The sequence below is a fragment of the Saimiri boliviensis genome, chromosome 21 (genome assembly GCF_048565385.1).
Source record: "Saimiri boliviensis isolate mSaiBol1 chromosome 21, mSaiBol1.pri, whole genome shotgun sequence".
Classification (NCBI taxonomy): domain Eukaryota; kingdom Metazoa; phylum Chordata; class Mammalia; order Primates; family Cebidae; genus Saimiri; species Saimiri boliviensis.
The window spans coordinates 9,066,441-9,080,114 of NC_133469.1; the positions used below are offsets into that span (position 1 = coordinate 9,066,441).

At 56.4% G+C, this 13,674-nt stretch overlaps 1 protein-coding gene across 1 annotated transcript in view; it reads left to right on the forward strand.

Annotated features, from left to right (window-relative positions):
- Positions 1-13,674, forward strand: part of NFAM1 (NFAT activating protein with ITAM motif 1) — a 44,916-nt gene that overhangs the window by 19,793 nt on the left and 11,449 nt on the right. The window contains exons 3-4 of the mRNA XM_003932803.4: positions 1,855-1,967; positions 12,617-12,715. Of these exons, the coding sequence (XP_003932852.1) occupies positions 1,855-1,967; positions 12,617-12,715 (212 nt within the window). The remainder of the gene's footprint in view (positions 1-1,854; positions 1,968-12,616; positions 12,716-13,674) is intronic.

The window sequence follows — 13,674 nt, forward strand, 5'->3', positions numbered from 1 at the left end:
TTATGTATTTATTTATTTTTTCTGAATCCAAGGTAAGATATTTTATTTATTTATTTTTTTGAGGCAGAGTCTCACTCTATCACCAGGCTGGAGTGCGGTGGTGCGATCCCAGCTCACTGCAACCTCTATTTCCCAGGTTCAACCAACTCTTCTGCCTCAGCCTCCTGAGTAGCTGGAACAACAGGCGAGCGCCACCATGCCCGGCTAATTTTTTGTATTTTTAACAGAGACAGGGTTTCACCATGTTGGCCAGGATGGTCTCAATCTCTTGACCTTGTGATCCACCCACCTCGGCCTCTCAAAGTGCTGGAATTACAGGCGTGAGCCACCACGCCTGGCCATCTTTTTTTTTTTTTTTTTTTTTTTTTTTTTTCCTGAGACGGAGTCTCACTGTGGCACCGAGGCTGGAGTGCAGTGTTGCGATCTCAGCTCACTGCAACCTCCACCTCCCGGGTTCAAGCATTTCTCCTGCCTCAGCCTCCCAAGTAGTTGGAATTACAGGCACACCCCATCATGCCTGACTAATTTTTATATTTTTAGTAAAGATGGGGTTTCACCATGTTGGCCAGGCTGGTCTTGAACTCCTGACCTCAAGTGATCCACCTGCCTCGGCCTCCCAAAGTGCTGGGATTACAGGTGTGAGTCACCACAACCAGCTAGTTTTCATCACATTCTCAAAGGAGTGATGACCCCAAAAGTTATGAGGGAGCCCCTCACTGAAGCCCTGATTCTCTGACCTACCTCTGCGATCCCCTGGAAGGAGCTGGGGCCTTCCAAATCCCATAGGCCTAGGTTTGCACACCTGTCCCGCTGCTTGCCTGATGTGAGCTTGGGCCTGGCCTTCCTGGCAATCCTCTGCCTTCCAAGGACTTGGATGAGGATGAGGGAGATGGTGCCCATACGGGCTGGTGGCTGACTATAGGCGGTGCTGGGGAAATCACCATGTGCCTGGCACATGGCTGGCACTCCGTGTGTTTTTGCCAGCCAGATGGATGGATGGATGGGGTAAAGGGGAAGGAGGAATGGATGACAGCAGGAGGGACCGGAGGATGGCACAGGGAGGGCTGGACCTCACCTAGCCCTGGTGCAGCGCCCCAGCCCGTCAGTCCCAATATAAACCCACCTCCTTCAGCCCTAGCCACATCCACCCCTATTATCAACACCTCACACCAGGAAAAGAAGAGACCCCGAGAGGGGAGACAACTGGCTCAGAGCCCTACAGGCAGCCCTCAGGGGAGCCAGGTCACTGGGGCACCGGGAGAGCAAACGAGGTGGTCCCTGTCCTTACAGAGAATCAAGGCAGTGAACATGAAAAGGGCCAAGGCGAGGCCAGGTGCAGTGACTCACACCTGTAATCCCAGCACTTCGGGAGGCCGAGGCGGTTGGATCATCTGAGGTTGGAAGTTCAAGACCAGCCTGACCAACAGGGAGAATCCCCATCTCTACTAAAAACACAAAAATTAGCCCAGCATGGTGGCGCATGCCTGTAATCCCAGCTACTCAGGACGCTGAGGCAGGAGAATCACTTGAACCCGGGAGGCGGAGGTTGCAGTGAGCTGAGGTCCTGCTTCCAGCCTGGGCAACGAGAGTGAAACTCCATCTCAAAAAAAAAAAAAAAAAAGGCAGAAAGAGAGAGCGGGGGGTTGGGGGGGGGAAGAAAAGGAAAAGAAAAAAAAAGGGCCAAGGGGAACAATGAGGGCCCGAGGCTCAGATCCCGGGGGCCCTAGTGGGGTGTGGAGTGCGTCAGCAGGGGAGCATGGAAAACAGCGTCCTGGGTGAGGGAGAATATCAGGTGGGTGTGCCCCACCTTCTCCTGGGTCTCTGACCACTCTGCTCCCCTGCCCTTCCTCCCAGACACAGGGTACCGAGAGCCCCCGCAGATCCCTCAGAAGCTCCTGCTCTTTGGCTTCACCGGCCTCCTGAGTGTCCTGAGTGTTGTGGGCACAGCCCTGCTGCTCTGGAAGAAGGTACGCCATGAACACTCACAGCCACGCAGCCCCTCCACCCCACACACCACAGGCTGGGGGCGCCTCCAGGGAGCAGAGAAGCTGCTGTGTCCTTGCCTGGTGAGGGCACATTCACATCTGTAGCAGGTGGCCCTGGTGGCCCCTTGTACTGGAACTGAGGGCACCTCTCCTGTGCCACTCCCTGCACTGCCATGGGGCCCCGTTTGATCTCGTTGCAGGAAATCGGGGCTCTGCAGGCTTTTCCGGGTCATGGGTCCCGCTGAGAACCTGAGAGTTGGGTTCTCAGGTAGCAGGGCCTCCTGCCTACCATTCCAGCTCCGCAGATTAGGGAATCCCTGCCCGGGTGTTTTGATCCCAGGAGGCTAGAAGGGAAGAAGGGGCTACCAGCTACTGGCACAGGTGCCCTCCCAAACACCCTTCCACACGCCCTCCACCATAGCTCCACAGAGAGGCTTCTTCCCATTTCACAGCTCTGGAAGGTGAGGCTCAGAGGTTGTGATTTACCCAGGGTCAATAGTAAGTGTGCGGCAGAGTTGGGGCTGGAATGCAGAGTGGGGTAGCTGGGTCCAGCTCCTTACCTGGACAGTTCCTGCTCACACTGCAGGTGGCCCCTGCCTGTGGAGGGAGCCTCTCTGCTGGCCCCCCATGCTCATTGTTACCCAGCCCTGTGGATTCCTCTTCAATGCAGGCCCGCCCTTCCTACCTGGTAGCAAGTACCAGGAGGCCAGAGGCCAAGGCAGTCTTGTCTGAGGGCTCCATGCCCAGCACATGAGGGTGCTCAGGCAGCGTGCTGAAGGAAAGGATGCAGTACCCGCTGGGTTTTCCCAGGCTCAGGGGTGCAAAGATGGCAGGTCAGGGCTCCTCAGAAGCTGCTGTTAGCAGCTCAGGCTACTGCTCCACCCTCCGGGAACCTTCTGGGCCAAGCCTGAGGGCAGCTGAGTCAGCAACAGCCCTGGGTGTGAGGGGAGGGCAGTGGCACCATCACCAGGGCCTTCCTGGGTCAAAGAAGGCTCAGCCCCTGCATCCAAAGGCCAAGATCCTACCACACCCAGAGACGAGCTCTCTTCCATGGGAATTCATGTGCTCATTCATTCAGCAAACACCCAACATCTTCAACATTCCAGGCCCTGTTCTAGGCACTCAGGATGAAGCAATGACCAAACTGGAATCCTGAAATCTCCATTTCTGAGGCTGGGCACGGTGGCTCAGGCTTGTAATCCCAGCACTTTGGGAGGCTGAGGTGGGCGAATCACTTGAGGTAAAGAGTTCGAGACCAGCCTGGCCAACATGGCAAAACTCCATCTCTACTAAAAATACAAAAATTAGCTGAGCACATCAGCAGGTGCCTGTAGTCCCAGCTACTCAGGAGGCTGAGGTGGGAGAATCACCTGAACCCGGGAGGCAGTAAGCCGGAATCATGCTACTGCACTCCAGCCTGGGTGATAGAGCAACACTCCATCTCAAAAAAATAAAGAGGCTGGGTGCAATGGCTCACGCCTGTAATCCCAGCACTTTGGGAGGTTGAGGTGGGCAGATCGCTTGAGGCCAGGAGTTCAAGACCAGCCTGACCAACATAGCAAAACCCCGTCTCTACTAAAAATACATAAGTTAGCTGGGCATGGTGATGTGTGCCTGTCCTCCCAGCTACTCGGGAGGCTGAGGCAGGAGAATTGCTTGAACCCAGGAGGCAGAGGTTGCAGTGAGCTGAGATGGCATCACTGCACTCCAGCCCCTGGGCAACAAAATGAGACTCCATCTAAGAAAAAAAAAGAAAGTTTCTTCTGATTGTGGTTTTGAATTAAGGAAAAAGAAAGTAAGAAAAGAAAAGCTGTTTTTATTAAATTGATATTCCCACTGAGGCGAGACAGACGATGAACCACCCAGTGAATAGGTCATTTAACTCAGATGGGATAAGTGCTGGGGGAAACTCAGCCTGGGAACGAAGAAGCACCTGGAATGAAGCCAGGCAGGTGCACACCGGGCCGGGCGTGTTCAGCGGGAGAACAGTAGGAGCAGGTGCTCTGAGGCAGGAGCTGCAGCGGGGCTGAAGTGGCTGGTGTAGCCTGAGCTGAGTAGAGGGTTGGGAAGTGGAAGGAGGTGCGGCCAGGTAGGGGCATTGAAAGGACTTTAGCCCTTACTCTATGTGAGACAAGAGAGGGGCTGGGATCGGACCCAGATTCTAACGGAGCCTCTGGCTGGGTGAGGGACACCCGGTGAGGAGCTACTGCAAAGTCCAGGCAGAGGAGACAGGAGCCGGGACCAGGGTGGCCTCAGGGAAGCGGTGAGTGAAGTGGGTGAAAGGCTGAGTGGACCCAAAGGGACTCGGCAAGGAGGTTTGCTCTGCTCTCTCCGGGGTGGGCCCGAGCCTGGGGGCGTCTGGATCTGGGCCTGGCGGGCAGGTGTCTGGTGAGCTGTGGACTGGAAGAGCGGGCGAGGAAGCTGAAGGTCACAGCTTGCCTGAACCACCGCCAAGTGTCAGGCCTGGGACTGGAGTCCATGCTTTAGTTTCCCATCCTTGTCTTTAGGCTGAAGATGTCATTGCTTTTCCCAAGAAGGCTCTGAGGTGCTCAAAGAGCATGAACTTGGCCGTGTTCACCCCCAGTTGCGTCAGGGGCTGCGTGTCCTGCCCTCTGTGAGCTGGTGACTAGGTCAGGGCCTCAGCCACGATGCTGGCTCCCCTCCTTCCTGTGGGACTGACCCTGGCGTGACTGGTCCTACTTTGACCTTGCCCTGTTGATGCGCTTCAGGGTGAAGTGAGCCGCAGGCCCTGAGTACCACTGTGAAGTCCAGGAGGGCTCTGGGCTCAGCCTTGACTCCAGCCCAACCAGAGAGACCAGCTGAGCCAGGAAGACCCAAGATGGGTGGGAACGCTTCCTTCAGCTTCCGTGAAGCCAGGGTTAGGATGGAGACCCGCCGACTTCAGGCCGCCCACCTCCCTAAGCCAGCACGGCGGTGTATCTGCCACGTGCCCAGCCTGGGCCTTTCTTGCACACCCCCGACTCCCGCCCTCAATATATTCCCTCCCTCTCTCCTTCTGCTTTTCCCATGATGATAGCAAGTAGGATATCTCTCAATTTCTTCACTACTGAGCAAACCCCAGGCGCTCAAAACGAGGCCAGCGGAGGAGCTGGGCTGTGGACACAGAAACTGGGCTTCAGGCACAGGTGACAAGGGACTCTCCCTGCCTGCGGACCCCCACCCAGGGTTACAGGAGTGACCCACACAAGTACCCTCTGTGTACACGAAGCACAGCGGGCAAGCGGCAGAACAGGGCCAGGCGAGATCTTAACCCTGAGTCCCCCACTTGCTGAGCAACCCCAGCTCGTGCCCTACAAAGTTGGGACCGGACCATAGGGACTGAGTCATGGTATCAGTAAAGGAGGGGGCAAAGCTCAGAGACATGGGCTTGACTTCTGGTCCCAGCTTCCTCGCCGCCGCCGCCGCCGCCGCCTCCTCCTCCTCCTCCTCCTCCTCCCCCCCTTCCTTCCCCTCTTACTCTCACCTCCCTGCCTGTGCTTCCAGGAATGTCTGCAAAGTGTCTCATGTGTGCCATCACTAGGCTAAGTGCCAACAGGGTGAGAGTAAGCCCTCTTGTCAAGTTGGGCCCTCTCTGAGCCTCGGTTTTCTCCTCTGGAAATGGGGGTACAGATAGACCCTGCCCACCAAGTGAACGTGGAAGGAGAGCACTTTTTTTTTTTTTTTTTTTTTGAGATGGAGTTTCACTCTTTTTGCCCAGGCTGGAGTGCAATGGTGTGATCTCGACTCACTACAACCTCCACCTCTCAGGTTCAAGTGATCCTCCTGCCTCAGCCTCCCAAGTAGCTGGGATTACAGGTGCCCACCACCATGCCTGGCTAATTTTGTATTTTTGGTACAGATGGGATTTCACCATGTTGGCCAGGCTTATCTCAAACTCCTGACCTCAGGTGATCTGCAGGAGAGCACTTTTGAGGCACCAGTTGGGTGTCTGACGCACAGTAGGAGCTTCCTGCTGCCTCCACATCCCCTGCACCTGGGGAGGACAGTTGAGGTGGGAGCCTGGGCTGGGAGGGAAAGAGAACCCGGAGCCCAGAGCTGCTGCTGCGTTTGCATTGCTGAAACAGCCCTGAGCCCCCAGGTTCGCTGTGGATGCCCCTGAGGGCCACAGCAGGATGGGGAAAGGAGAGAGTCCAGGAAAAAGACGTTCCCTCCAGGCACGGAGGACCCGGGAGCACCTGTGGTGGTGAACAAATGAATCGAGGCTGGAAACAACCAACTAGAAGCGGCGGAGGGTGGACCGGAACTGCAGTTGGCAGCTTTGGGACAGTAAGGACCAAGGCAGAGCAGAGTGTGCGACCCTACTGGGCTGAGTCTGGAAAAATGTCTTTGCCTCCTCGGGGACAGTGCCTGCAAAGGCCAGGCAGGGAGGGCACGGAGCTCACACCCCCGGGAAGATGGGAGCTGGAGGTAGCAAGAACTGAAGACCCATGGAGGCTGCCAGGAGGGGCTGGGGCAACAGGGATGGGGTTGGAGCCCAGGAATGGATGACCCACAGGTGGCACCGTCAGCCCTGCCCGCAGGCCCTTCAACAGCAGAGGCCTCCTGGGCCCTCCTTGTTCTCTGTGTTCCAGCACCTGGGATGCCTCCTGGAGATCTCCTTCTTGTGTTTCTGGACCCAGCTCCCGTGTCCCCAGCTCAGAGAGGCCCTCCCGGACCCCATGGCTACTTCTCTGCCACCCCCCTTGCCTCTGCCCTCATCATCTGTAGGTCCCCTGATCTCTTATTCCGTTTCTTCCCCAAGGCCAGCTCTGCGAGGCTGGATGCCTCTCAGCCTGTTCCCTGCCACACGCAGCCCCAGCCTCTAGTACGCGGCCCCCTACGTAGTAGGCCCTCCATTAACATTTGCTGAAGGGCTTACCATTTATAGGCCTGTTTCACACCTGTCATTAAATTCATTCATTCAGGCCAGTTGCTCACACCTGTAGTCCCAGTACTTTGGGAGGCCCAGGTGGGCTGATCACCTGAGGTTGGGAGCTAGAGGCCAACATGGGAAAATCCCACCTCTACAAAAAATACAAAATTTAGTCATGTCTATAATCCCAGCTACTCAGGAGGCTGAGGCACGGGAATTGCTTGAGTCCAGGAGGCAGAGGTTGCAGTGAGCCAAGACTGCACCACTGCACTCCAGCCTGGGTGACAGAGTGAGACTGCTTCTCAAACAAACAGAAATTCATCCATTCATTCCTTAAACTGATGTTAGCTGAACACTTTGTATGTGTCAGGCCCTGTACAGAGCTGGGAACACAGAGGGAGTACAGCAAGCTAAACTCTCAGTCAGCTGGGTAGATCAGCTGTTAGGCTGTCATGACCCATTCAGGAAAAAAGGAAGTAGAAGTCAGCAGGGGGCTTAAAAGCACAGACTGGCTCAGTTTCAGCTCTGAGCCTCCACTCAGTTTCAGCTCTGCTGCTTACTAATTTCTGTGAGTGTGGGCTGGGTGCCCCAGGCTTCAGTTTCCCCAGTGGGGATGCCAAGCAGAGGAGCCATGTCATGGGGTTGCAGAGGGGCGGGTGTGGCTCTAAGGTGCTTTGAGCACGAGGAGAGGTCTCTCTCTCGGGAGGGAAGTGATCGCCATGATTCCCACCATGAGAGCAGGTTGGGGGGCTCTCGGCTGGCTTGAGGGGTCAAAGTGGTCCTCGCAGAGCAGGCGCTCCCTGCAGCTGACCCTCCTCCTCTCATGGCATTGGACGCAGCAGGCCTCCCGCCTCACAGCACACTCCTGCTCTTGGTTCCAGGACCCCCTGCCCTCCTGGTTTTGCCCCACCCCACAGGCAGCTTTGCTAGGTCACCCTCATCTTGGTGACCTCTGGCCTCTGGCGCAGCCGGGGCCCTTCCTCCGAGCCCTTCGGTTCTCTGCCTATGCTCCTGCGGCAAAGGCTCTGCTCTGCGGGCCCATTCCCCGTCCACAGAATCTGCTGCTCAGACCCCTCCCCAAGCTCCAGACCATGCTCCACAGCCCCTAAGGGGCCTGAGGGCACCGCCACCTCATGCATCCAGAGCACTGCTGATTGTCCCCTAGCCCTCTGTGTCCCAGCAAATGTGCTCCAGGGCTCAGGGTCGAGCCCTGGAGTTGTGTTCGCTATTTTCTCTCCCACCCACCCCTCGGTGAGCCCTGCATTCAGGCTGTCCAGGATCCAGCCCCTTCCCTGGGGCTTCCTGGGCATCCAGGGCTCAGGGTTCCATCAGTGTCTGCTGCCATGCCCTGGCTTCCATCTTTTTTTTTTTTTTTTTTTTTTTTGCAGAGTCTCGCTCTGTTGCCCAGGCTGGAGTGCAGTGGCAAAATCTCAGCTCACTGCAACCTCTGCCTCCCGGGTTCAAGCCATAACTAGGATTACAGGCGAGTGCCACCATGCCCAGCTAAGTTTTGTATTTTTTTTAGTAGAGATGAGGTTTCATCATATTGGTCAGGCTAATCTCGAACTCCTGACCTGGTCATCTGCCCACCTCAGCTTCCCAAAGTGCTGGGATTACAGGCGTGAACCACCACGCCTGGCCCCTGGCTTGTCTCTATGCTGTCTGTCCTGCCAAAGCATAGCCCTTCCCGGGGGTGGGGGGTTGGGGAACTGAATGTCTCCAGTACCTGGGGAGCCTGGCATGCGGTATGTGCTTGTGGAAGGAATGACAGGATAAATGCACATGAGGACCTGGAAGACAAGCCAGAAGTGGCCGGAGTGTGGGGTAGGCAAGGCCACATTATCGCTCCCATTTTACAGAGGAGGAAACTGAGGCCTGACAGGCTTCCTGAGCTGCTGATGGCAGCAGCCCTGGTGTGCAGAGCTGGATCTCAGCCCACGCCTGGTAACTCCCTGCCCCACCACTGTCTACTAGGGAGGGAGACTTGGGCCACAGAGAGCTGGATGCGGTGGGAGAAGCCACATTAGTGATTCATCTGAAAACCACAGTTGAAAGGGCAAATGCTGGCCCCGAGGACAGAGCACTCGGTGGGCAGGATGGGCAGGGATGGGCAGGATGGGAAGGGGTGGGCAGGGAGCAGAGCAGCCCTGCCCCCATAATGGAATGGCGCCCATCTGTTTTCAAGAAGGCTCCCTCCCTGTTCCACGGGACCCCTTGCCCCGGCCCAGCCTCCCCAGCACCCCCAGGAGGCCTCTTTCCTGGAGATCCTGCCTCCTCCCCTTGCCAGCCCCAACCTACAGTCTACCCCACATCTGTGGCAGCAGAGGGAGGCTTATACAATGCCAACTGCAGCCACTTTCTTGTCCTGGTGGCCCCCACTGCCCTCCGGGTGGACACCGTGGCATTTGGCCTCCCGTGGCCTGCGCTGGCCTGCGGCTCACCTCCTTTCCGTCTGACTGCATACCTCTGTGCATCCCTTACACATCGTGACACTCCTGCCCCCAAGCTGTTCACCATGCCTCAGACACCTTCTCAGACAGGGAGAGCTTAGAAATTCCTCCTGTGTTTTCAGAAGACAGCGCAAGATGGCCCCGAGACGTCTGCGGCAGTCCCCTGCAGACCTGGGGCCCCTTCCTGGGGCCCTGCAGCAGCACTCATCTCTCTGGCAGCCCCAGCAGTCTCACTGACAGAGCCTCAAGGCCAGGCCTGGGTCTCTGTCACCACGGGGTCCTCCATGCCTAGCCCAGGCCCAGGACCAGGGAGGGACACCGGCAGCTGAGCTCTAGGGACCGTGCTTTCCAGCCCCGGCAGGGCCAAAGAGCTGAGCCCAGGTCAGCCTCGCAGGAGAGCCACTGCCCGTGAGCTCACAACCTCAGCCCTGGCGGTGTCCAAGCCGGCTGGCTCAGGGAGGACACAGACACCAGGTCCCCAGCTGCCCAACAAGAGGAGGCACCAAGGTGCCCTGGGGTGGAGCACAGTCTCTGACTATGACAATGCCCTCAAGAAGCAGGTGGTGCAGGGGAGGGGACGCTGGCTTTGAGGACACACATCTGGGTTTGATCCAAGGACAGCTCTTTACCAGATGGACAAGCCTCAGTTTCCCCCCTCTGTTTTGCTTTATTTTGTTCTGTTTTGTTTTGTTTCTGAGAGTCTCACTCCTTTTGTCCAGGCTGGAGTGCAATGTCTCGATCTCGGCTCACTGCAACCTCCGCCTCCCAGGTTCAAGCGATTCTCCTGTCTCAGCCTCCCGAGTAGCTGGGATTACAGACGCCAGCCACCATACCCAGCTAATTTTTGTAATTTTAGTAGAGATGAAGTTTTGCTGTGTTGGCCAGGCTGGTCTTGAACTCCTGACCTCAAGTGATCCACCTGCCTCAGCCTTTCAAAGTGCTAGGATTACAGGTGTGAGCCATTGCACCTGGCCCCCTCTCTGTTAAATGAGCAATTCCATGCCCACCTCCTCAGGCTGTTTTGAGAATTAAATGAAAATAAGGACAAGTCCCAGCAGACTTCGTAAACTATCAAGTGCTACGCAGACGCCAGCGCTTCTCTGAGTCTGAGAGGCTTACACGTTCTAACAAAGCAGAGGAGTGAAAACTCCAGCTCCAGTCTTGTCAGTATCTTGGTGAAACATAGACCTAGATTCAAATCTTGCCTCTGCCACTTCCTGGCTTCGTGGCCTCGGCAAGTCACCTGCCCTCTCTGAGCCTCCTCTCCCTCAGGTATAGAACCGAGATGATGGGAAGACTCGCCTGCAGGTTTGTGGAGAGGCCCATGAGAGAAGGCAGGTCAGGTGTTCAGAGCCCTACCTGGCTTCATGCTCTGAGCCATTATGTGCTGTGACTGGGGGTGGCGCCGGCTTCTGCCTGAGAGTTAAGTAGCTCTCAGCAGCTAATCCTGCAGTAAATGGGCTGGGGTTTGGCAGGAGGCCAGGGGTTTTAATTAGCTCCTGCCCTGAGATGAGGCAGTTGTGGCTCCACTGTCAGCAGGGACAGTGTGGTGCCTGCAATGAGCGGGGCCATCCAGGCCACCTCCCTCTGCCTCCGAAGGGCCGGAGGGCCGCCTGCACCGCCTCCTGACCTGCCCAGGCTTCACCTTCCCAGCAGGCCCGGCCCAGCCTCCGCCGTGACCATTAGCGCTCCAGGCAGCAGCCAGCAGACGCTTTCTCCAGCGCAGCTCTGACCTGCTCCCACTTCCAGCCCTCAGTTATTTCTTACCCTCTTCATGCATCCTGCAAGGCCACTCCAGCCCCTCCTGGACAGGCTTCCCTCTCTGGCCACTCTGACCTTCTCTCTTTCTCATTTTTTTTTGAGATGGGGTCTTGTTTCGTCACCAGGCTGGAGTACAGTGGCGTGATCTCGGCTCACTGCAACCTCCGCCTCCCGGTTCAAGTGATTCTCCTGCCTCAGCCTCCCAAGTAGCTGGGATTACAGGTACTCCACACCATGTCTGGCTAATTTTTGTATTTTTAGTAGAGAGGGGGTTTTGCTATGTTGGCCAGGCTGATCTTGAACTTCTGACCTCATGATCTGCCCACCTCAGATCATGATCTGCCTCCCAAAGTGCTGGGATTATAGGCATGGGCCACCGTGCCCAGCCTACACTGACCTCTAAGTTGCTCAGGACCACCAGGCCTTGGCACATGCTGCTCCCTTTACCAGGGGCTCCCTCCTCCCTCTCTTGCTAAATGAACTTGCCCTCAGGATTTCACCTTCAATATTGCTTCTGCCGAGTGGGGCATTGGCTTCCTCCTCATGTGCCAGAGGCTCCGTGACCTGCGATCAGCCCCCATACCATGTTTTGGCAAAACTGCTGGTTCATCCTCTGTCTCTTCACTGGCCCCTGAACTTCAGGAGGCTAGGGACGGTGCCCACTTCCTCACACTGTGTGCTGGTTGACCGAGGACCTCCTGAGCGCCACCTCCCTAGCACCAGGCACCTACTCCCCGTGCTCCCCTTGAGTCTTTGCAACAATCTCACAAAGGAGGGTTATTGCTGAAGAAACCAAGACCTGCCACCAGGCATGGTGGCTCATGCCTGTAATCCCAGCACTTTAGGAGGCCAAGGCAGGCGGGTCACCTGAGGTCAGGAGTTCAAGACCATCCTGGCCAACATCGTGAAACCCTGTCTCTACTAAAAATACAAAATTAGCCAGTCATGGTGGCATGCACCTGCAGTCCCAGCTACTTGGGAAGCTGAGGCAGGAAAATCGCTTGAACCTAGCAGGTGGAGATTGCAGTGAGCCAAGGTTGCACCACTGCACTCCAGCCTGGGCAACAAGTGTGAAATTCCTTCTCAAAAAAAAAAAAAGAAAAGAAAAGAAAAGAAAAAAGAAACCAAGGCCCAGAGAGGGGAACTGGCTTGCTCGAGGCCAGAGCCAGTGACAGCAGGGCAGGACTGGACACCTGGCCTGGCCGGCGCCACTAGAGACTCACCCACGAGAGCCGGCTTGGTCCCTGGGGCCCTGCCGCACTGGCACCGGGCCCAGCAGCTTGCGTCGCTACAAGCCAGGTGCTCCGTCCAGGGAACGCACCTCGTGTGGGCCTTTTCCATTTCCTGTGTCTCCAGGTGCATGAGTGGCTTGATGCAGGTCTTGGAGGCATTTGCCATGTTTCACTGGAGAGGGTGAGTGGGAGGGACGGAGTGATGAATCTCTGTGTGGCCTCATGACAATCTGCCATCCCTTCCCTTGGTGGGGTCTGCACGGGGAGGAAGATGGGAGCCACTCATCCCTGGCCCTGACTCCTTTCTCCCTGCAGAGGCAGATGCAGGCTCCACAGAAGGACCCCACCAGGAAGTGCCCAGCTCTAGGATCTGCCAGCAGCCCGAAGCAGCCTCCTGCAGAATCCGTCTACACAGTGAGTGCGGGGCCCAGGCTCCCTCCACCTCTCTCAGGCCTGAGGCAGGGTCTGATTCCCTGGCTCAGTCCTTCTCTTTCTTTCTTTCTTTCTTTTTCTTTCTTTCTCTCTTTCTCTCTCTCTTTCTTTCTTTCCTCTGTCTTTCTTTTTTTTTTTTTTTTTTTTTGAGACAGAATTTTGGTCTGTCACCCAGGCTGGATTGCAGTGGTACCATCTCAGCTCACTGCAACCTCTGCCTCCCGGGTTCAAGAAATTCCCTTGCTTCAGCCTCCTGAGTAGCTAGGGTTACAGGCGCGTGCCACCATGCCCAGCTAATTTTGTATTTTTAGTAGAGACAGGGTTTCACCATGTTAGTCAGGCTGGTCTCGAACTGCTGACCTCGTGATACGCCCACCTCTGCCTCCCAACATACTGGGACTACAGGCATGCGCCGCTGCGCTCGGCCCCCTGCTTTAGTCTTATACCAGCTGCATGACTTCTCCTAGCCTCAAGTTCCTCATCTGTAAAATAGGGACAATTCCCACCTCGTGGAATTTCTGTGAAGCTGAAAAGAGACGACACGTGCAGGCCCCCGGGAAAGCATACGAATGCCAGGTGCCCCCCACGCCCTGTTCCCCTCCTTGACACAGCCCCTCATTCTGGAAAAAGTGAGGGCACAAGCTGGTGAGGATAAAGAAAGCTCCTTCATCTGACCAAACAACTGTCCCCACTTCCTCCTGTTTTTATTGCACAAACAACACAAATCACAAAAAGAGGAAGAGATCAGGCGCCATCCCACGCCCTTAACACACCGGTGACTTTTAACTATTTGCTCTCTCCCCTCCTGGCACATGCAGACACTGTCGCCATCGCAGCGGCAACACAGGTTGGGACCCTGTTTGCTCCAGGCCGCCCCAGCCCAGCCCAGCCGGCCAGCACGCGGCCCTCGGGCCAGTAGCTGGGGCTCGGGAGGGCGGGGA